The sequence below is a fragment of the Coregonus lavaretus genome, assembly GCF_964263955.1.
Source record: "Coregonus lavaretus genome assembly, chromosome: 40".
NCBI lineage: Eukaryota > Metazoa > Chordata > Actinopteri > Salmoniformes > Salmonidae > Coregonus > Coregonus lavaretus.
In genome coordinates, this window is record NC_140027.1 from 8,562,192 (window position 1) to 8,584,352 (window position 22,161).

The window sequence follows — 22,161 nt, forward strand, 5'->3', positions numbered from 1 at the left end:
CACGGAAACAACCATATGCTCAACAGTGCTAAAACCCTCTCTGCGGGGAACCAAATTAGAGGCCTACTCCTTCCCATTCCATCGTCATACTGTAACATACTGTATTTCAAAACAACACATTAAACATTGTTTTTGGATGGAGGTTAATTTAAATTTATAAAACTATTTTAAGGGGGCAGGCTATGACATCACAGTACACAAGTCTTAAATAAGAAAGGCGAAGATGGCAACAGCGTTTTAAGTGTTGGTTCTTTCTTTCAAACCCTGATTGAAAGGAGGGGGCGAAAAAAAGTGACCTCATTAGAATTAAGTATGCCTTAAATGTTTGCACATGTTGACGTTTGATACTATTTGCAGTCGCCGAGTTCCGTAGCTGGCCAGGGCCTTCAGGGGCATTCTTTTTTCTCTCTCGCTCTCTGACAGTCTTCCATATGCATTTACAGAGAAAAACAACATTGCGTCCTCTATAGATTATTCTGGAGACTTGCGGAGCACGGTACAGCTCTGTGAACCTGTCTAGCCCCAACGCGTATATATTTCAGTCTTGACAGATAAGGGAAAAACATACTCCCGAGAAAAGACAGGATCTGGCTGCTGCCTTCGTTCCCTCTTTAAGATACACACACATACGATAGAGATGTTTTAAATCGAGAACATGCGTACACTCAAACACAAACTGAAACGCTCACACACCCTCAGGACATGCCCTGGCCCATGTATGGATTACCGTGTTGCAGCAGGATGGGACAGGGACAAGTAGCATGAGGTCGATCAGCAGCACCCAGCCCCCCCACCAATGCTCCTAAAGGACGGATGCAACACAGGGAAGTGCTGGGCTACAACACTAAACTACTGTTGAAAGGTTCTATAGAAATACTATATGGATGCTATGTATATGCTATAAATGTACAGGCTGTGTGAGATGCCACTGTAACATGGTTTAATCTCTCAAAACCACGTCTCTGTAAAATACAGTGGAAATGAACACGCACACACACGGAAAAATACTTACTATCCAGGCCATGCTTCTGGTAGTTTCCATATGATGTATTGGCATTTATACAGATGTTAATCTCTTTTCTCATGTTTTCTTTTTAAAAGCAAAGAGTCGTGTCGATCATATTAGAAACAATACAAAAATAGAACTTAAAATGTACATCATACACTTGATATATATATTGTAGCTTTTTTGTTTTACAGAGGTAAAAATGCGTATTGTAAAATAACAGACAAAACAAAACAATCGATTGAACTGTTTTTCTAAACAAACAAAAAATACTAAGTATATATGAGGAGATAGATGAAGAGGATGCTTCAGGCACTTTCCTTTAATAGTTAAATGTGTGCAGGAATTAGACACTGCACCAAACAGACAAACTGCTTTTGGTTAACTTTTCTTTTACCACAGATAGAAAAATAAAACTTGGATCTTCTCTACAATGAATGGCAACAGTATTGCAAAGCTGACAAACAAGAACAAGGTAGAAAACAGGAAGGAAGAAAGGCAGAGAGAGAGAGTAAAGAGAAAGACATGGACACAACGAGAGCTTTTGTACAGAACCCGCAACGCCATGGTACCGTCACCCATTTAACCCCAGACATTGCTTGGTACTTGAATGGTTATGACGATTAGTTAATGTATGACTGGGATAGACAGCATTAGATGTATTTTCTACCACGTTGACGCGACCCGAGATCGGACACTTCACAGCAATTTGCGCATATTGTTCATGAGGTTTTTCTGATTAGTGTTGTGCTTTATACAGAGAAAGATCAAACCTTAATGTTCCTTCCACGAGGTGAGGTTACTGGGTGGTTTCAATTTGAGGCTAGTTTTTGTTTCAAGACATACACACATACATGTTCAAGTATATGCATGCTGTAGCGTCCATTTTATTTTTGTATACATTTTGACACCACCTGCCTGACTGATGTGATTGGCTGACAGACATCAGCCTCCTCCCTTGCCATTGGCTGTAATGTAATACTGAGTAAAAGACCAGGAAGTGGGAGTTATTGGACTACAGAAGAACATATTTTCTTCACTCGTCTCCAACTCTGGTCTTGGTGAGCTACTGGGTGTGCAGCCTTTCGTTCCAGCCTTGCAGTAAACACACCCGTATCAGCTAATAATGATACAGACTGAAGACCAAGATTAGGTGATTAGTTGAATCAGGTGTGCTTGCAGGTCCCTTCGTTGGAGAACCCACAATCTTATACCTTTGAAGGGAGTGGGGATAGATGAGCAACCAGATCAAAACTGTGTCTTTCTCTCGAGCTAAAGTTGAGCAAAACTCTACAGATCGTGATTCCCTGACAGTTAGCCTCGTTGAGTATCCTTTTGAAAGACAAAAGAAAAGACACGCAAAAAGAAAGCACCATTGACACTGTAGAGTGGACAACGACATCATCCATCTCAAAAGGTAACAAAAACCCCTCCTCTTGGCTGTGTTTAGTTTACTATGGGACCGTTCCCTTCCTCTTAACCCCCCAGTCCCTTAGGCTGGTGTCTAAATTTAGCAAGGCAAATAAATAAAAACTATATCAAAAGATTATCATCAAACATCAGCATCAACTGAATAAAAAAATTCACCTAAGGCTTGAGTTCTCCTCTTCCACTGTAATAAACGGTTGATTGAGGGTATAATTGTTTCTTTTTTTTTATGACTAATTTATATACTCTATATAAATGCTGCAGCTTATTTTGTCATTTTGGCTTTTAGTTGAAGTCACAACAATAGCAATCAGGGATACATTGTTGCCCATTCCATTTTCCAGACCTTTGCACATAGGAAGTCTCTCTCACACACACACACACACACACACAACCCTACAGATTAAGTGTCTAAAGCAGTGTTTCCCCATCCAATCCTCAAGTACCCCTGACCCATTTTATCGTTTGTTCTGGGCCGAATCCACAATACATTCAGTCTAACTTGACTGAGCAGTAGAATGGTACTTTCATGTTTTTTTCCAGGTGTGTCTCCACTGACATTAATTGAGATTAGGTTGAATTTGGTTTAAAAAATCTTTATAGTCAGGGGTAGCCTGGCCCCAGGTCTAATTGGGCTGTATAGCCAACTCCTATAGCCATTAACAACCATAGGAGTTGACAAGACAGCACATATCTGGGACCAGGCTAGGTCAGGAGTAGTCAAGGAGCAGAATGAGGACACTGGTTAAACGTTTACCTTTTCTTTTGTTTCATTGGCTGTGGAGGGGCAGATGTGATCACAGTTGGGCTGCATCCCACATGGCACTATTACCTATATATTGCACTACATTTGACTAGGGCCCATTGGCCTCTGGTCAAAAGTAGTGCACTTTATAAGGAATAAGGGGCCATTTAGGACACATCCTTGATTTAAGTGCCTCTGCTTTACAGGCGGGAACCAGCTTGATCTGTGATTGGTGGTGAGCCATGGCGAGGGGAACGCAAAGTGAGAACCCCCCTCAGAAAACAAAGCTCACACTGACCTCACAAAACACTGAGAAAAAGAAAAATATTCAAGCCTTTACAACACGAGTGTAAAAATATAAAGTACCTGTTTATATATATTTATATATAAATGAATATTCATTGTTTTAGTCTTTGTAATGCAAGACGTTGAAGCCATAGGCAGGGTACCCCTATAAAAAAAACAACTAAAAAAAACAATAGGAAACTATTTTTTTTCCTTTCTTTCCACCGAGAGAAACTTCCATTTTGAAAAGAATCAGGACAAGCCAATTGTTTTCCCATCTGGAATTTGGCCGAGAGACACAACAACAACGAAAACAAAAAACACAAAACAAAAGAATAGCGGGCCACCCTCTTCCGGTCCCTTCCATGAGTCTCTGTTCTACTCTCCACTCTGCCCTCTCTCTTTCTCTCCGCTGGCACCTCCGGGCCCTCAGCCCACGGCTTTGTGCTTGCCCCCGCAGCAGTGGCAGGCCACCCCGCAGCGGTAGCAGGCGCGCAGGGGGGCGTAGCAGCACATGCAGGGGGCCAGCAGCGACAGCCCAACCAGGGCAAGCCAGCGCAGGCAGAAGCGCTCGTCGCTGGTGTCACACGAGCACGGGTCCGAGTAGTCGCCCTCCGGGTCCGACATGCAGTGGTAGAGAAGGCTGTCCGCGCACCACATGAAGCTGACCCGGTGGATGCACGTCTGGATGGGGTCCGGCGCCTCCTGGCAGCGCCCACGCCTGTTCTCCTCGTGGTTGAACATGTCCCGGCAGTAGACGCAGCGCGAGCGCTCGCCGTCTTCCTTCCGCCGCTTGCCCTTGAGCTGGAGGGTGCGGGGCTGGGCTGTGACCACCGCCCTGTGTCCGCAGCTAAGGCCGCCCCCACCTAGTCGTTCCATGCAGCCTATCTTGGGGTCCCTTGCGTGCTGGTGGGGATCAAGGCCCAGGGGGTAAGGGTAGGTGTAGTCGTGCTTGGGCGGCTCGCTCTTGGCGAAGTGCACGTATGCGTCGGTGTCCTCGGGATGCTGGATGAGCTTGTCGCGCGTTGCGGTGGCGTGCCGGTAGTCCTCGTACCCAGTCAGCCATGTCCGCTCGCGAGGGTTGATTCGCACGATCTCCTCCTCCTCCACCTGGAAGCTGACGTGGCGTGGGAACATGGGAACCGACTGCAGAGGTAAAGGAGAGCAAAAACGATGAGAACTACACAGACCAGTCTACAAACTACAAAACTAACATGGGGCATCTAAACGTCTTCCAACAAGCAGTCAACTTCCAGGCCTATCTAGATATTCTCAACTTGAAATACATTATCACACTAGCACCATAGTTTATGCTTCAAGAACACTTACGCTCATTACCTCTGTCCCCCTCACCTTCCCATTGTAGTAAAGAATGTAGCCACAACCCTCTAGCTCCAATACATTATTTTTTTTTTAAAGATCAACGTTTTGGTGACCCACCTTCGCCACCGTCGTCCCCCAGCCACCCACCTGATCCAGGAAGTAGTGGTCCGAGGGTCGGTGCTGGTCGTAGAAGTGGCCCAGGATGCAGTGGTGCAGGCGCGGCTCGCAGAAGCTGGGCGGAGCCAGGGTCTGCAGCTGCAGGGGCGCGGGCTCCTTCTTCTGGGAGTGGGAGGAGTTGGACGAGCTGTCGGTGGCATTCTGAGAGAAAAGACCAAACCAAACACGAGTCAGGACAGGGTCCTGTTCATTAGGGCACGCAACGGACAACGTTTTGCAACTGAAAATGTGCATTTCTTATTGGACAGCTTCAGATAGCCCCTCCCTGTTTTGGTCCGTTTTCTTCCACTTGGTGCATAATGAACACGACCCACGACTACACTGCATGGGAGGAATATCCGGCCAAGCTTTACATTAGAAAACATCACCACTTTCTGGCACATTGTGTTTGGCTACGCTAACACAACACACAGTACTTAGCGGACCAAAGATGTTCCACAAAACAACACGCTCTTCTAACCAAAATAAACTTTTCAAGGTTTTTGAGAAGTTTTAAGCAATGTAATGAATGATACCACTACTTTTGGAGTGGTATAATGTACACAGAGACCAACAAACCAACCTGCACATGGCACGCGCTCAATGGGCCATTGCTAAGGTAGAAGCGTGTCATGGCTCAGAGTCAAAATCTCCCTACTTCTGTATGCAATTAACCAACAACCCCCCACGCCTCCAAAAAATAATGCCTTCAAGAACAAAAGTGATAAAAACTGTTCTGAAGTCTCCCTTTATTTATATTGAGGGTAGGTTAAATTAATTCCAGCTAGGAGACTTACGACTTACAGCCCCCTTTAGCGTCGAGCAAGACCAGAAGTGTGGTCGATTGCGTCACCAGTTGAGGCCCGGCGAGGGGCACCTCTTTCATGTTGGGGCACGCTTTTGAGCTAACTCTGTTCCCCTGTTCGCCTCACCACAACACTGCGCTGCCAAGGTGTGTGCCAGAGCACTGCTAGGCTGCGGTTATCAAACGAGAGGGAATCCGGCCTCGGCATATGATATCAAAATGAGAGCACCACCTCTTTCGTCCACTCTCATTCACTTTGGACGGTTTCTTAGTCCCAAGTTTATTGGACCGACAGCCTCTCTTGCTATAAAGAGGCTTCTGCGAGCCCGGGCAAAGCTAAAAGTAGCATCCCTTCCTCGGGCGATGCCAAGAGCTTGGTTAGGGTTGAGAAATGTTCTTTAGGAGGCGAACCGGGGCCCCTGTCTGATGGAGATGATTACAAACACAGACCCTGTTCAGATATTTACTCCAACAGCGGGGCTTTCTTGTGGGGGAAAAACATAAAAAGAGAGGGAGAAAGAAATGCTCCCGAGCACTAATAGCGCAAGGCCTATGGAATGTAAAAGGACTAAATTACCCATGTTCATCACAAAAGCCACGGACGTCTACCAGGCGTGTTGATTAGGGGAGATGTGAGATGTGTGTGGCGCAGCCTCGGATTTCAAAGGCATACCTCTGCCTTGTTTGGAGATTTTCATCATTTCTTGGTTTGGGCATGAATGGAGGCGAATTAAGACTGGAGATTAAGGCAAGGGGCTGCTTCTGGTGGGGGGCAGGAGCCCTTTGAGGTAATTACAGAGTAACACACACAAACACACAAGCACACACACACAAGCCAGCTACTAGCCACTGTGCCCTAGAGCACAGGAAAAGCCAAATAGTAGGAGCTGTGTGTGTATGTGTTGTGCTAAGTGTGATTACTGTGGGGCCGGTTGGGGGATGTGTGCGCCACAGTCTAATTGTGAGTGTGTTTGTGTGCATATGTAAGATATATTTGTAAGTGTGTGTGCATGTGTGTTCCTGTGCTCGGTATGATTTCTGTGGTTGGGGAGGGGGGAGGGGTGTATTTGTGGCTGAGCTAATTATCAATTTAGCCTCCAGACCAGACACAGGAATGGAACTCGCGGCAGCTGGCGATTCTAAAACTACCCTCGGCCTCATCGACATTAGAGTAGACAGTATCCTCACCAGCAGCCCGTTCAAAAAGAACCTGATGTCCAAAAGACTGATACTATACACACAGTGTGAGGTGTTTGAGCCTCCCGCACCCTTGTTAAACGTCCCCCCCGCAAGCCCCAAAAAGAGACATTCCAACAGTCTGTCCAAATCTCACCAGTCACACCGGACCTTCCAAAAAGAGGAGGAAGTATTGCATCATCCCAGGGAGTGTCTTATTTACTCTTGACTAATATTGTTCTAGCGCCTTTGGGGTGGTGGGGGGGGGTTGGGGTTGAGAGACGGGGGTAAAGGTCATTTATCATTGTCCTCTCTCCTCCATCTGTGCCGGGACTTCAGTTCCCTCAGGCTTTTAGAAAAAGACAGATCCTATCTAATACAATGTGACCTTCCCCCTCCTTCAGGCTAGCTCTCTGGGCCACGGGGGAATGTGGCTAGATTCAAAAATAATTTTACAAAACAGGGGGGGGGAGGGGGGGGGGGATCTGCAACCGAGGCGAATTGAAGCGTTCCCTTGAGCGGACCTTCTTTTTCTAAGTAGGGCCAGCTATGTAAACAGGGAGGCAGTGACGGATTACTGACGGGCCCTCTTCCCCCTGACTAGACATCCTGTGGAACGACACGCTAGGCCCTTTTCCTCTTTGATGCCATCGGAAGGGAGACGGAGAAACAAAAAGAAGAGAAAGAGGGGAAGCAAGGACCTGGACTTCCCATCACTATCAGATTTAGGATAAAGGCTAGGTACGCCAGACAAGAGGAAAGCAAATTAGTTCCAATGGACGGATTCACTAGCTTAGTATCATCAGAGGTAGCTATTATTAATGTTGAGAGTGGATAAAATTGTGTTGCAGTGAAGGCCCATCTCAGTTTCTTTTAGTAGTGGTGTAGTACTTTACCATTTCCTAGTCGTGTTCTTTAGTAGTGTATTTTCTCTTGAGCTTGGTAGTCTTGTCAGCATCACGTTTTAGCGTGTCTTGTTATGTGTTAGCATGTCTGCTAGCTTAAAGGGACACTGAGATTCCTAGATTTTGGTCGTTTTTCTACTTAGCCAGAGTCAGACGAAGTCATTGAAAACCATTTTTATGTCTCTGCGTGCAGTTTGGAGATGATTAAAGTTAGTATATCGTTAGCTTAACACAATTTCTGGAAGCCTCCGGGTACAGTAGGCAGCACCTCTCAAAAGCAGGGAAATGGACATTCCAACTACTCAAAAGCTTAGTGTCTTACAAAGCTATACATTGTAAATGTGTTAATTTGACTGATTTTCTATCCACGTCATTCTCTTTCCCGTTGTCACAGATTTAGAGATCGCAACGTTTTATCTGTCTCAAAGGCGCTCACAGACACCATAATGGTAAAGATACAATGTTCTGATCTCTATACATCTCTATACAACAACGGGACAGAGAATGAGGAAGTGGATAGAATCTTGTTTCTTATGATTTTCAGTAAAATTAACGAATTTATACAACATCGTTTACTATGTATAGCTTTTTGTAAGACTAAATGACCAACCACCCAGCATTTGGTTTAGTTATAATTTAGTCTATTTCCATGCTTTTGAGAGGAGCTGGCTACTGTACTGGGAGACTTCCAGGAATGGCGAAGGTGTATATAGATCCATGCACTTACCACAAATGCCTTGTTCACCAAGTTCGCTCTCTGTTAGGCCTACTCTTTTTTTGTATCATCATCATAAGCACAGGATACAGATCCCAATTTAAGCTCCAAGACGCTGGCAATATGTCAAACAGAAAAAGTTGACAATGCTGATTTATTGGCACATTGAACCATGTTGTGCACCGTAGTTTAAAAGCTCCATGGATAGTGTTAAAACCAACCTAAATCTCGCAGTGTCCCTATAAGAGTTAGCGTGTCTGCTAGATAAATAAGTAACATATTAGCATGTCCGCTAGGCTAGCTAACAGTGTGTAGGCAGAGTACAGTGGTAGTAAAGGGTTAGCATGTCCTCTAGGATCGCTAACTGTGTGTAGGCTGGGGTACAGTACAGTGGGTCAGGCAGCAGCAGCAGTTGGGATGGAGGCTGCCAGGCAGAGGCCTCCACTGCAAATGCACCACTATGACTCATATACATCTCTCTCGCGCTCTCTTCCCTGGAAATTAGGCCTATTCAAAACCCTGTGATATAACAGCAACACACACTGCAGTTATAGCTGTGCATGAGCGTATGTATGCCTTACTGGACCGATGCTTTTGATGCCTTGTTGTATGAGGTTTCCGTGTTATCCATGCCAGGAACGGAACTGGCATTCAGGGAAATGATCTGGTGAACTGCCGAAGGTGGCCACATTCTAGTTAGCTCTGGGTAGGGATGGGTATTTGAAATGTTTTGACTGTTCGAGTACTCGCATGATTTCTTTTCGAGTACTCGTGTAGAAATAAACATCTCTTTCTGGAACACAAGGCCTGCACTGGGGGGAAAAAAATTGTGCATTTATCTACAGTGCATTCGGAAAGGATTCAGACCCCTTCACCTTTTCCACATTTTGTTACGTTACAGCCTTATTCTAAAATTGATTCAATTACTTTTTTCCCTCATCAATCTACACACTTCTTCCATTTAAGAATGATGGAGGCCACTGTGTTCTTGTGGACCTTCAATGCTGCAGACATTTTTTGGTACCCTTCCCCAGATCTGTGCCACGACACAATCCTGTCTCGGAGCTCTACAGACAATTCCTTTGACCTCATGGCTTGGTTTTTGCTTTGTCAACTGTGGGACCTTATATAGACAGGTGTGTGCCTTTTACAAATCATGTCCAATCAATTGAATTTGCCACAGGTGGACTCCAATCAAGTTATAGAAACTTCTCAAGGATGATCAATGGAAACAGGATGCACCTGAGCTCAATTTTGAGTCTCATAGCAAAGGATCTGAATACTTCTGTAAATAAGGTGTTTCTGTTTTTTTATTTGTAATAAATTAGCAAACATTTCTAAAAACCTGTTTTTACTTTGTCATTATGGGGTATTGTGTGTAGATTGATGAGGAAAAATATAAATGTAATCAATTTTAGAATAAGGCTGTTACGTAACAGTGGAAAATGGGAAGGGGTCTGAATACTTTCCGAATGCACTCAGTCATACCAATTCTCTACTCGCAGTTATAGTTTTTCGCGATGGCACCTTGTACTCTGGCTCCACAAATGCCATTAGGCGAAGGAAGCCTTCTCCCTCCACAAAGCTGAGAGGTAACATATCTTGCGTTATCATTGACGTGATGAGCTGTGTTCCCTGCTCGCTTTGCAGTGGCAAAATATGTGAGATTGCTGCTGCTTGTCCCCCTCAGAGAACGTTTCTTTGTGCTTGACAAGCATAACCCCACTCTCTCAATATAACACGTTTTTAATTTTGACAAGTAAACTAAATAGTTTTACAGTATTTGCGGGGGGGGGGGAAATATCTCGTTAAAGATGCCCATCCCTAGCTCTGGGGGGTTATATTTGTCTCTTGGTGGGTTTATAAAACTATTTCAGGTTAAGGGTTTCCTGTGCCAAGACCTTAACAGGGAAGGAAATAGGCAATTGACCACTAGTTCCAATTTCTTCTGTTTGTGTAAGCCTGTTTAGTGTCTAGCCATATGTGTTTGCACCTTGTGTATGTATGTGTTTGTGATTGCAAGTATGGTGGTGTGAGTGTGCCAAATGGACATACAGGCTTTTCTCCAGGCAAGAGATGGAAGTCACAACATTAGCTCTCTGAGATACATTGGTATCGAACATGTTAAGAAACCTAGGAGGGGAGGAGATACTGATAATCTATTATTGAGAAGAGAATTGTATTGGATTCACCGTTTGTGCACCATTTCTCCTAAAGGTCTGAACCAAGAGTTTGATATCAGACCATTACTTACATGAATGTCACTTTGATTTGTCTTACTTGTCCTACTTGGTCATTTTTACATACAGTGCATTTGGAAAGTTCAGACCCCTTCCCTTTTTCCATATTTTGTTACGTTACAGCCTTATTCTAAAATTGATTAAATAAAAAATCTACGCACAATACCTCAATGATGAAGCGAAAACAGGATACTTTTTTGGGGGCCAATTTAAAAATCAAAAATATACAGAATACCTTATTTACATAAGTATTCAGACCCTTTGCTATGAGACTTGAAATTGAGCTCCGGTGCATCCTGTTTCCATTGATCATCCTTGAGATGCAACTTGATTGGAGTCCACCTGTTGTAAATTCAATTGATTGGACATGATTTGGAAAGGCACACAGGTCCCACAGTTGACAGTGCATGTCAGAGCAAAAACCAAGCCATGAGGTCGAAGGAATTGTCCGTAGAGCGCCAAGACAGGATTGTGTCGAGGCACAGATCTGGGGAAGGTTCCCAAAAAATGTCCGCAGCATTGAAGGTCCAAGAACACAGTGGCCTCCATCATTCCTAAATGGAAGAAGTTTGGAACCACCAAGACACTTCCTAGAGCTGGCCGCCCGGCCAAACTGAGCAATCGGGGAGAAGGGCCTTGGTCAGGGAGGTGACCTTGAACCCGATGGTCACTGACAGAGCTCCAGAGTTTCTCTGTGGAGATGGAAGAACCTTCCAGAAGGACAACCATCTCTGCAGCACGCCACCAATCAGGCCTTTATGGTAGAGTGGCCAGAAGGAAGCCACTCCTCAGTAAAAGGCACATGACAGCCTGCTTTAGTTTGCCAAAAGGCACCTAAAGACTCTCAGACCATGAGAAACAAGATTCTCTGGTCTGATGAAACCATGATTGAACTCTTTGGCCGGAATGCCAAGCATCACGTCTGGAGGAAACCTGGCACCATCCCTACAGTGAAGCATGGTGGTGGCAGCATCATGCTGTGGGGATGTTTTTCAGCGGCAGGGGATGGGAGACTAGTCAGGGTCGAGGGAAAGATGAACGGAGCAAAGTACAGAGAGATCCTTGATGAAAACCTGCTCCAGAGCGCTCAGGACCTCAGACTGGGGCAAAAGTTCACCTTCCAACAGGACAATGACCCTAAGCACACAGCCAAGACAATGCAGGAGTTGCTTTGGGACAAGTCTCAATGTCCTTGAGTGGCCCAGCCGGAGCCCGGACTTGAACCCGATCAAACATCTCTGGAGAGCCCTGAAAATAGCTGTGCAGAGACGCTTCCCATCCAACTTGACAGAGCTTGAAAGGATCTGCAGAGAAGATTGGGAGAAACTCCCCAAATACAGGTGTGCCAAGCATGTAGCGTCATACCCAAGAAGACTTGAGGCTGTAATTGCTGCAAAAGGTGCTTCAACAAAGTACTGAGTAAAGGGTCTGAATACTTCTGTAAATGTGATATCAGTTTTTGTTATAAATTAGCATAATTTTCTAAAAACCTGTTTTTGCTTTGTCATTATGGGGTATTGTGTGTAGATTGATAAGGGGGAAAAAAACGATTTAATCAATTTTAGAATAAGGCTGTAACGTAACAAAATGTGGAAAAACTCAAGGGGTCTGAATACTTTCTGAATGCACTCTATACATTAGATTCTGTAACTACTTAATGTGCCCATCTCATTGATATCAAATTATTAGAGATACACAAGTTGTTTTTGAAATAGGTCACTGGAATTATATCTACGGCCACCACGCCTCTTGCGCGTAATGGTCATATGGGCAGGTATTCCAAAAATATTTTTTTTTTACAGTTGCCTAGGTTTTAACTTGAACTCATTTGTATGTATATAATCCTTTATGACCATATATACATATACGTCATTTAGCAGACGCTCTTATCCAGAGCGACTTACAGGAGCAATTAGGGTTAAGTGCCTTGCTTAAGGGCACATCGACAGATTTTTCACCTAGTCGGCTCGGGGATTAGAACCAGCAACCTTCCAGTTACTGGCACAAGACTCTTACCCACTAAACTACCTACCATATGTATCTCTGTGATTAATTATGATTGATTGTGCACAAAAGTTAATTTAATTGTTTCCACACCCACCATGCATCATGTGCGTAATGGTCATGTGACGAGAAATGTGTATATTTGAGCACTCAGTTTGTTTGTTCTGACGAAGATCCGTTTCAGATCAAAACATTGTCAATAAAGTGGTGAATTGGGAGCTTAAAGAGTGTGCGGGCCTTGTTCTTTAAGACATGGAAGTGGCCCATCTTCTCTAATGTGTCAAAGCAGGTAGCTTGTGAAACTCAACTATGCTAGCCACATGCCCTTTCACAGCTTCTGCACTCAAGTAAATTAGCATGTTTAATCATCTCGAGCATTATCAATGAAGGTATTTAAACGTTTGCTTCGAAAACGTGCTCTTTGAACATCCACAATTGCTGGCTAACAAAAACATCCATCTGCAGAAATCCACAATGGAGGCAAGTCAAAACCCAGCTGAAGGAAGCATCAGTGTGCACACGCACAGCAACTCCCTCTTCCAAGAGGGCCGGCCCAAAAACCCCCAGCTCTCTCCAGACTGTTCAACATGAGGAAAGAGAGAGAGGCAACACAAGGCGTTCCCTTCTCTCAGTCCTCCCCTCCTTCCCCCCTCCCTTCCCATGGTGTTAAATCACAGAGGCAGTTTGCTAGGAAGCAGCTGCTAATGATAGTTTTAGAGGAGTGGGTGGGGGGTGCAGGAAGAGACCTCGCGACCCCCGCCTGCTGCTCCTCATCTCCTGTGACGGCGACAAACCAAATGCCAAACGGCGGAGGAGTCTGGTCAAAACACTACAGGATACCTACCCCTCCTCTCTCTTCCTCCTCCTTCCCTCCCTCATCCCCCCCACCAGCCGCCTGTTACTATCACACCAGCCATCTCCTGCTCAAAAACAAAGGGTCATCTCTTCCCGAAATGGGCAAAACAAAAATAACTTCCTTCCCCGCTTTTGTTGGAAACCTTCACACACACTTGAAAAAAGAAAAAGGACTATAAGTGAAGTCGAGAGACAAGCCCGACCAAGCACAGACTAGAGGTGATCTTGCAGACGGAAACAATATGGAGTCCAACATGCAAGTGGACAGCCATGACCATAGATGGGAAACATAGCGTCTCTATTGACATGAAGCCCAGAGTTTTGGGTGGGACTATAAACCTGACCCTAACCAAAACAGACTAACTTGGATTCTCTCAAATGTTTATAAGGTCCCTGAACTTGCTGGTGTTTGAAACTACAATAGAGGAACAAGGGGAGGGACTCACGGTGAAAACATCGTCGTCACCCAACTCTGCCTCGTTCTGGATGGTCGAAGAAGAGGTGGTAGATCCTGGAAAACAAAGATAGCCAATAGTGAGTAACCTGCAGCGCAGGAGGCTGAACCACTTCAGCTGGACTTCCACATCCCCATAGCATCAAACATCTTCCTTTTCTTACTATGATGATCTGAACGCATTTGATAAGTTAAACTAACATGGTTACCTATCCACCTCTTTCACCTAACAGTGGCAATAAAGGAAAGGGATGTATACCATTCAAGAGCATTGCGATACAGCCCTCATAGTCTTCGCCTTCCCCTCCCGTACCTTCCGTCAGGTCCTCCATGGCTTTCCTGACCCCACGGTCGAAGGCGCGTGCATCGGCAGGGCTCTGGAACGTCAAGCCACACTTCTTGTTGTCCACTTTCCAGTGGTGAAATGTGGGCGTGGCCTTGGTGTACTCCAGATCCTTCTTCAGGAAGCATTCCAGAATCACCTGGGAGGAGGCACACGTTTGAATGGACTATAAACTAAACCATGCTCCAAACAAAGTAGGCTAAAAGTGCAATCCTCTTTACGCAAGCCCACACTGATTCTACTACCTGAATAATCTACAAAGGAACAGAAAGAGCAACAGAAGAAAAAAAGCTGAGGACCGATATCTGACAAACACATATGTGTGACATGAACATTCCCGAAAAACGTTCATTGATGACAATTAAGGATTTGTGAATACATTCAAAATATGTGTGATAGAATCGACCCTCGTCTGCCCTGGACGGGATTTGATCCCGCGTTACCAACGACACTTCTTACTTTGGAAGCTAGTGAGATAATTGTTACTGTAACAAGTCAGGATTTGGGTCTGAGCACTAGCAAAGGCTTTACCTGTTTGTCTTTGAGACGCTCGCCGTGGATGAGGAAGCTGCTTCGGCCCAGCAGCTCGGCCGACAGCACCTTGCACACGCCCACACGGCTGAGGCATCCACCGTCCTGGGCCAGCCAGCCGCCACTTGAGTCGTCCCGGGTCATGACCACCGCTTTGACGCGCACAATGTAGCTGTCACTGTATTGTAGAGAGAGGGAGAAAGTTGGGGTCAGTCAGTTAGCATGAGAAAGAGGGGACAGTGAGGTTGCAGAGCAGGTGCTTTTTTATATATATATAAACACAACATGTAAAGTGTTGGCCGCAGGTTTCATGAGCTGAAATAAAAGATCCCAGAAATGTTCCATATGCACAAACAGCTTTTTTCTCTGAAATGTTGTACACAAATCTGTTTACATCCCTGTTAGTGAGCATTTCTCCTTTGCCAAGATAATCCATCCACCTGACAAGTGTGAAATATCAAGAAGCTGATTTAAACAGCATGATCATTACACAGGTGCACCTTGTGCTGGGGACAATAAAAGGCCACTAAAATGTGCAGTTTTGTCACACAACACAATGCCACAGATGTCTCAAGTTTTGAGAGAGCGTGCAATTGGCATGCTGACTGCAGGAATATTCATTTATCTACCATAAGCCGCCTCCAATGTCGTTTTAGAGAATTTGGCAGTACGTCCAACCGGCCTCACAACCGCAGATCACGTGTAACCACACCAGCCGAGGACCTCCACATCAGTCTTCTTCACCTGCGGGATCGTCTGAGTCCAGCCACCAGGACAGCTGATGAAACTGAGGAGTATTTCTGTCTGCAATAAAGCCCTTTTGTGGGGAAAAACTATTTCTGACTAGCCTGGCGCACAAGTGGGTGGGCCTATGCCCTCCCAGGCCCACCCATGGCTGCGCCCCTGCCCATTAATGTGAATACCATAGATTAGGGCCTAATGAATTTATTTCAATTGACTGATATCCTTATATGAACTGTAACTCACTAAAATCGTTTAAATTGTTGCATTTATATTTTTGAACAAAAATATAAATGCAACAATTTCAAAAGGTTTTACTGAGTTGCAGTTCATATAAGGAAATCAGTCAATTTAAATAAATTAGGCTCTAATCTATGGATTTCACATGACTGGGAATACAGATATGCGTCTGTTGGTCACAGATACTGTACCTTTTTTAAAAAAGGTAGGTGTGTGGATCAGAAAACCAGTTAGTATCTGGTGTGACCAACATTTGCCTCATGCAGCGCGACACATCTTCGCATAGAATTGATAAGGCTGTTGTGGCCTGTGGAATGTCGTCCCGCTCCTCTTCAATGGCTGTGCGAAGTTGCTGGATATTGGCGGGAACTGGAACACGCTGCCGTACATGTCCATCCAGAGCTTCCCAAACATGCTCAGTAGGTGACATGTCTGGTGAGTATGCAGGCCATGGAATAACTGGGACATTTTCAGCTTCCAGGAATTGTGTACAGATCCTTGCAACATGGGGTCGTGCATTATCATGCTGAAACATGAGGTGACATGAGGTCACAATCGTGGACCTGCTTAGCATTGCAAACGCAACAAATAAAAATGGCTGATACAAATGAAACCTACATATTTGCATACAGCCACAGGACGAAACCACTTTTTCGTGAACAAAGAAAACCCTTAAAATTATGAGTCATGTACATCTGCGCTGTGAAAATGGACCACGAACACACTCTGCATCACCCCCTCACCTTCTGCCATATTTGAATGACAACAAACTAGCACCAATTAACACAGCTTTAAGAACTCCCCCCATTAGCAGTGGTATGGCTTTGCATGACATAGTATTTAAAATTATATCGTCAAGCTGCTGAAAAAGGTACCAAATATCAGTTATTCAAGCGGCTGCCTGAAACCAGATCAGAACACAGAAAGATGCAGCTTTACAAAAAGTAATGGCCGCCTAATAACCTAATAACCTAAATTGTTTTTCAACCTGTCACTTTCCTAATCTCACCCTTACACTACTCCTCATGCACATCCAGGACACCTGTTAATAAAGATGTCCAATTAATTACATTTGTCTTTCTAGTCATCAGGGCCTCTCAAAGGGATACTGAGGCAAGTCTAGTCCTGTAAGATTCAGTGTTGCTATACCATGAGTACAGCACAATTGTATGCATTACACTACCTCAGATTGAACTATTTGACAATATATTAGGTAGGAATATTCCATCCATAGCTGTTGAAAGATGTCTATGTGCCCACGGCTTTTAACATGGTAAACTAACTGTCCATCTGGCATTTGAAGAGAGCATGAGTGACGGTACACCTCCACTAACACTCCCACACCTCCACCCTCAGACAAGCTAGGCCTAACTCACAGACATGTACAAACCATGCCAAGAAGCATGAGAAATGCCACCAGAGAAATAAGAACACCTGGCTAGAGCGAAAATGCAAAAGGGTTACAAATTAAGTCATCAGCAGCAATCCTTTACATATAAAATCCCAGACAAATACACCAGTACGTATGAATTGGGTGTATGTGTCACTAGACATGGTAAATGCTTTGTCAAATCCTGACGGACAGGCAGTGTTTGATATCATATGAGGGATGATGACTCCACAGCCCACCCACCCCCAGAGTGAGATAAGCTCGGGTTTTGTTGACACCCCTGGAATGCAGCGGCCATGATAGTACATACTAAAGAGGGGGAGTAATTCCTCTCCCTCTGCAGAGGTCACCCCTTTCTCCCTCTCCCACATATTCTCTCTGTCACTCACACAAACACACACGCCATGATATGATTATCCCAGATACCCTGGCTGCACTTCCAAACACAATGAATATTCATTTGGAGTTTTGACCAATAAACCGGGTAAAGGAAGGAAGAAAATGTCTGAATAAAGCCCGTCTTTGCAAACAAGGCCGACGATCCATCTCCCTGAGATCCATGAACATGGAGCCCACATGGATGATTCATAACAATCTCGCAGAGTGCCAGCGAATGTACTCACCTATGATTACACATTAAGCCCTGAGTGCACAAGCCAGAGAGAGCCCCGGCGTTACAGAAACACCAAATCTCCTCTGTAAAAGGTGGCAGCATCGCTCATCTAACCTATTCCACCACAGCCAAAACAAAACCTTATCCTAACCAAGCAGTAGTCACAAGCAGCAGCCCCTGCAGCAACAGCCCCCCAGAATATGTGCGAGGAGGAGGACATTGCAGAGTAGACACAGAAAGACATGGCAAGCAGAAACCAGGGAAGCAGCAGAAACACAGAAACCGGACGGCTTGCCTTTTATAATCGGACATCTCTCCTACATCACGCGGCCACGGTCACAAATTCCTCATGGTCTCCGTCGGCAGACCGTCACGGTGTGCGAGACGACGCAACATCCCCAATCATCAGCCTGACCATGGTGGAAGCAGCGGCGGCCGTGCCTGATTTTCCTAGGCTGTTTGCTCAAAAGTGCTTCCCCACGTACCGTATGATTCAGTCTCCTTGACAAGCAGATGCCACTTGTGTGTGTGCGAGAGAGAGAGAGAGAGAGGGAGCGAGAGAGTGTGTATGTGTGTTGAACATGAGTCATCGCCCGGCAGCCATTCCGCATTCGCCGGCAGCCTGCAGTGGCACACAGCACACTCCATCCTCATCCGTCAAGCAGGAGGGGTAAGGGGAAAAACGGGGGAACCGGGAACATGGCCTAAGAAGCCCACCACTACCCAAACACATTCCCGAAAAGAATTTGAAGCAACTGGAACAACCAGCCTATCAGTAAAGGTTTGTGCACATTGTATAAAGGTACATTCATGGCTCTCGCTAGCATGCAGGTCAGAAGAATATGTGGTTGGAATATTACTCAGCTCTGATTGGACTTCTTATCAGGAGTGTGTGCCCGGTCCTAACTTTGTCAGGCTCATAAAAGGAGGTCAAAGGTTTACAATGTACAAACCCAACCCACAGGTAGGTGTGAAAGACCTGGGGTGATGTCATCCACGGCTCAGAATAGAGGAACGTCGGTGATCGATAGTCCTTTTTCTTTGCTCTCCCTCTCCCTTTTCCTCTCTGGCAGCTCCCATCCAGGACAGCTCATCAGTTTCCCCTCCGAGCTCTTGTTTCTCTATCACAGGCCATCAGAAATGGCCCAAGCATATCTAGTGATGCAGATTTTATACAAGGAGCTGGCCGGTAACAAAGTTAACGTCATGGGATACTTTCCTTGAGTTTGAGGTGTGGAGAAGGCTGTTTTGTTACTTGATGAACCAGACAAAGCAAAGCAGCAATGGGTCCATCAAGGCTCAGAAGTTCATAGACAACTGTACATTAAATAGGTTGATTTTTGATAGGGACAAATGATTCTAACAAACAATTAGGGTTAAGGTCTAGATATTCATAGCCCAAAATAGGCCAGTCCTACCAGAACTGAAACCAATGGAGTTATTGTGTGCTAATGGTGGCATCTTCTCTTTACTACCTATCCCATAGGCGTAATTTCCATATGGGGTTGGGGGGGGACATGTTCAGAACAGGTCGATTCATCCCCCACAATAATATTTTATTTTGGGTTGGGGTTCCCCTGGAGGTCGGGGGCCCCCCAGATTGCTTAATGTGTAGAATAACATAACACGACAAGAAAAGGTCTGCCCCATGGCAAAATGTGTTGAAATGCATGAAGTTAGCCACCCTCCCAAAAGAAATATCCTAAAAAAGTATTATTATTATTATTATTTTTGGCTTAGTGTAGGTGCCCCAAATGCATTAGTCTGGCCCTATTCGGATGCACAGCGTCTCCTCCGCTTAGCCGTGCTGTCAATTCACGCCCCTGCCCCATTAATTTCAGTCAGGGGCGGTACGAGGAGGGGGGCACCAGCCCCACCTGAAATACATCTCATTCCAAAATCATGGGCGTTAATATGGAGTTGATCCCCCCCTTGGCTGCTATAACAGCCTCCACCCTTCTGGGAAGGCTTTCCACTAGATGTTGGAACATTGCTGCGGGGACTTGCTTCCATTCAGCCACAAGAGCATTAGTGAGGTCGGGCACTGATGTTGGGCGATTGGGCCTGGCTCGCAGTTGGCGTTCCAATTCATCCCAAAGGTGTTCGATGGAGTTGAGGTCAGGGCTCTGTGCAGGCCAGTCAAGTTCTTCCACACCGACCTTGACAAACCATTTCTGTATGGACCTCGCTTTGTGCACAGGGGCATTGTCATGCTGAAACAGGAAAGGGCCTTCCCCAAACTGTTGCCACAAAGTTTGAAGCACAGAATCATCTAGAATGTCATTGTATGCTGTAGTGTTACGTTTTCCCTTCTCTGGAACAAAGGGTCCTAGCCCGAACCATGAAAAACATCCCCAGACCATTATTCCTCCTCCACCAAACTTTACAGTTGGCACTATGCATTGGGGCAGGTGGTGTTCTCCTGGCATCCACCAAACCCAGATTTGTCTGTCGGACTGCCAGATGGTGAAGCGTGATTCATCACTTCAGAGAACGCATTTCCACTGCTCCAGAGTCCAATGGCAGCAAGCTTTACACCACTCCAGCCAACGCTTGGCATTGCGCATGGTGATCTTAGGCTTGTGCATGGCTGCTCGGCCATGGAAACCCATTTCATGATGAACAGTTCTTCTGCTGACGTTGCTTCCAGAGGAAGTTTCGAACTCGGTAGTGAGTGTTGCAACTGAGGACAGACGATTTTTAAGTGCTTCACCACTCGGCAATCCCGTTCTGTGAGCTTGTGTGGCTTACGACTTCGCGGCTGAGCCGTTGTTGCTCCTAGACGTTTCCACTTCACAATAACAGCAATTACAGTTGGCCGGCGCAGCTCTAGCAGGGCAGAAATTTAAAGAACTGACTTGTGGCATCCTATGACAGTGCCATGTTGAAAGTCAGTCAGCTCTTCAGTACGGCCATTCTACTGCCAAATGTTGTTACGTTACAGCCTTATTCTAAAATTGATTAAATACATTTTTCCCCCATCAATCTACACACACAATACCCCATAATGACAAAGTGAAAACCTGAAATTTTGGCAAACGTCTTCAATATAAAAAATGGAAATAAGGTTATTTACGTAAGTATTTAGACCCTTTTCTATGAGACTCGAAATTGAGCTCAGGTGCATCCTGTTTCCATTGATCATCCTTGAGATGTTTCTACAACTTGATTGGAGTCCACCTGTGGTAAATTAAATTGATTGGACATGATTTGGAAAGGCACATATGTCTATATAAGGTCCCACAGTTGACAGTGCATGTCAGAGCAAAAACCAAGCCATGAGGTCGAAGGAATTGTCCGTAGAGCGCCAAGACAGGATTGTGTCGAGGCACAGATCTGGGGAAGGGTACCACAAAATGTCTGCAGCAGTGAAGGTCCCCAACAACACAGTGGCCTCCATCATTCTTAAATGGAAGAAGTTTAGAACCACCAAGACTCTTCCTAGAGCTGGCCGTCCGGCCAAACTGAGCAATCGGGGGAGAAGGGCCTTGGTCAGGGAGGTGACCAAGAACCCGATGGTCACAGAGTTCCTCTGTGGAGCTGGGAGAACCTTCCAGAAGGACAACTATCTCTGCAGCACTCCACCAATCAGGCCTTTATGGTAGTGGCCAGACGGAAGCCACTCCTCAGTAAAAGGCACGTGACAGCCCGCTTGGAGTTTGCCAAAAGGCACCTAAAGGACTCTCAGACCATGAGAAACAAGATTATCTTTGGCTGGAATGCCAAGCTTCACATCTGGAGGAAACCTGGCACCATCCCTACGGTGAAGCATGGTGGTGGTGGCAGCATCATGCTGTGGGGATGTTTTTCAGCGGCAGGGACTGGGAGACTAGTCAGGCTTGAGGGAAAGATGAACGGAGCAAAGTACAGAGAGATCCTTGATGAAAACCTGCTCCAGGGCGCTCAAGACCTCAGACTGGGGGCGAAGGTTCACCTTCCAACAGGACAATGACCTTAAGCACACAGCCAAGACAACGCAGGAGTGGCTTCAGGACAAGTCTCTGAATGCCCTTGAGTGGCCCAGCAAGAGCCAGAGCCCGAACCCGATCGAACATCTCTGGAGAGACCTGAAAATAGCTGTGCAGCAACGCTCCCCATCCAACCTGACAGAGCGTGAGAGGATCTGCAGAGAAGAATGGGAGAAACTCCCAAAATATACATTACCGTTCAAACTTTTGGGGTCACTTAGAAATGTCCTTGTTTTAA

General features: G+C 45.6%; 1 protein-coding gene across 4 annotated transcripts in view; it reads right to left on the minus strand.

The window, feature by feature from the left end:
* Positions 1–1,003: 1,003 nt before the first annotated feature.
* Positions 1,004–22,161, minus strand: part of LOC311113678 (sprouty-related, EVH1 domain-containing protein 2-like) — a 28,722-nt gene continuing 7,564 nt past the window's right edge. The window contains exons 2-6 of one of the 4 annotated variants that reach the window (XM_084156966.1): positions 14,972–15,149; positions 14,357–14,579; positions 14,090–14,154; positions 4,905–5,105; positions 1,004–4,610 (exon numbers count right to left, since the gene is read on the minus strand). In XM_084156966.1, the coding sequence (XP_084013092.1) occupies positions 3,894–4,610; positions 4,905–5,105; positions 14,090–14,154; positions 14,357–14,579; positions 14,972–15,149 (1,384 nt within the window). In that variant the 3' untranslated portion in view covers positions 1,004–3,893. The remainder of the gene's footprint in view (positions 4,611–4,904; positions 5,106–14,089; positions 14,155–14,356; positions 14,580–14,971; positions 15,150–22,161) is intronic. The other 3 variants (XM_084156967.1, XM_084156969.1, XM_084156968.1) reach the window with 3 other exon arrangements.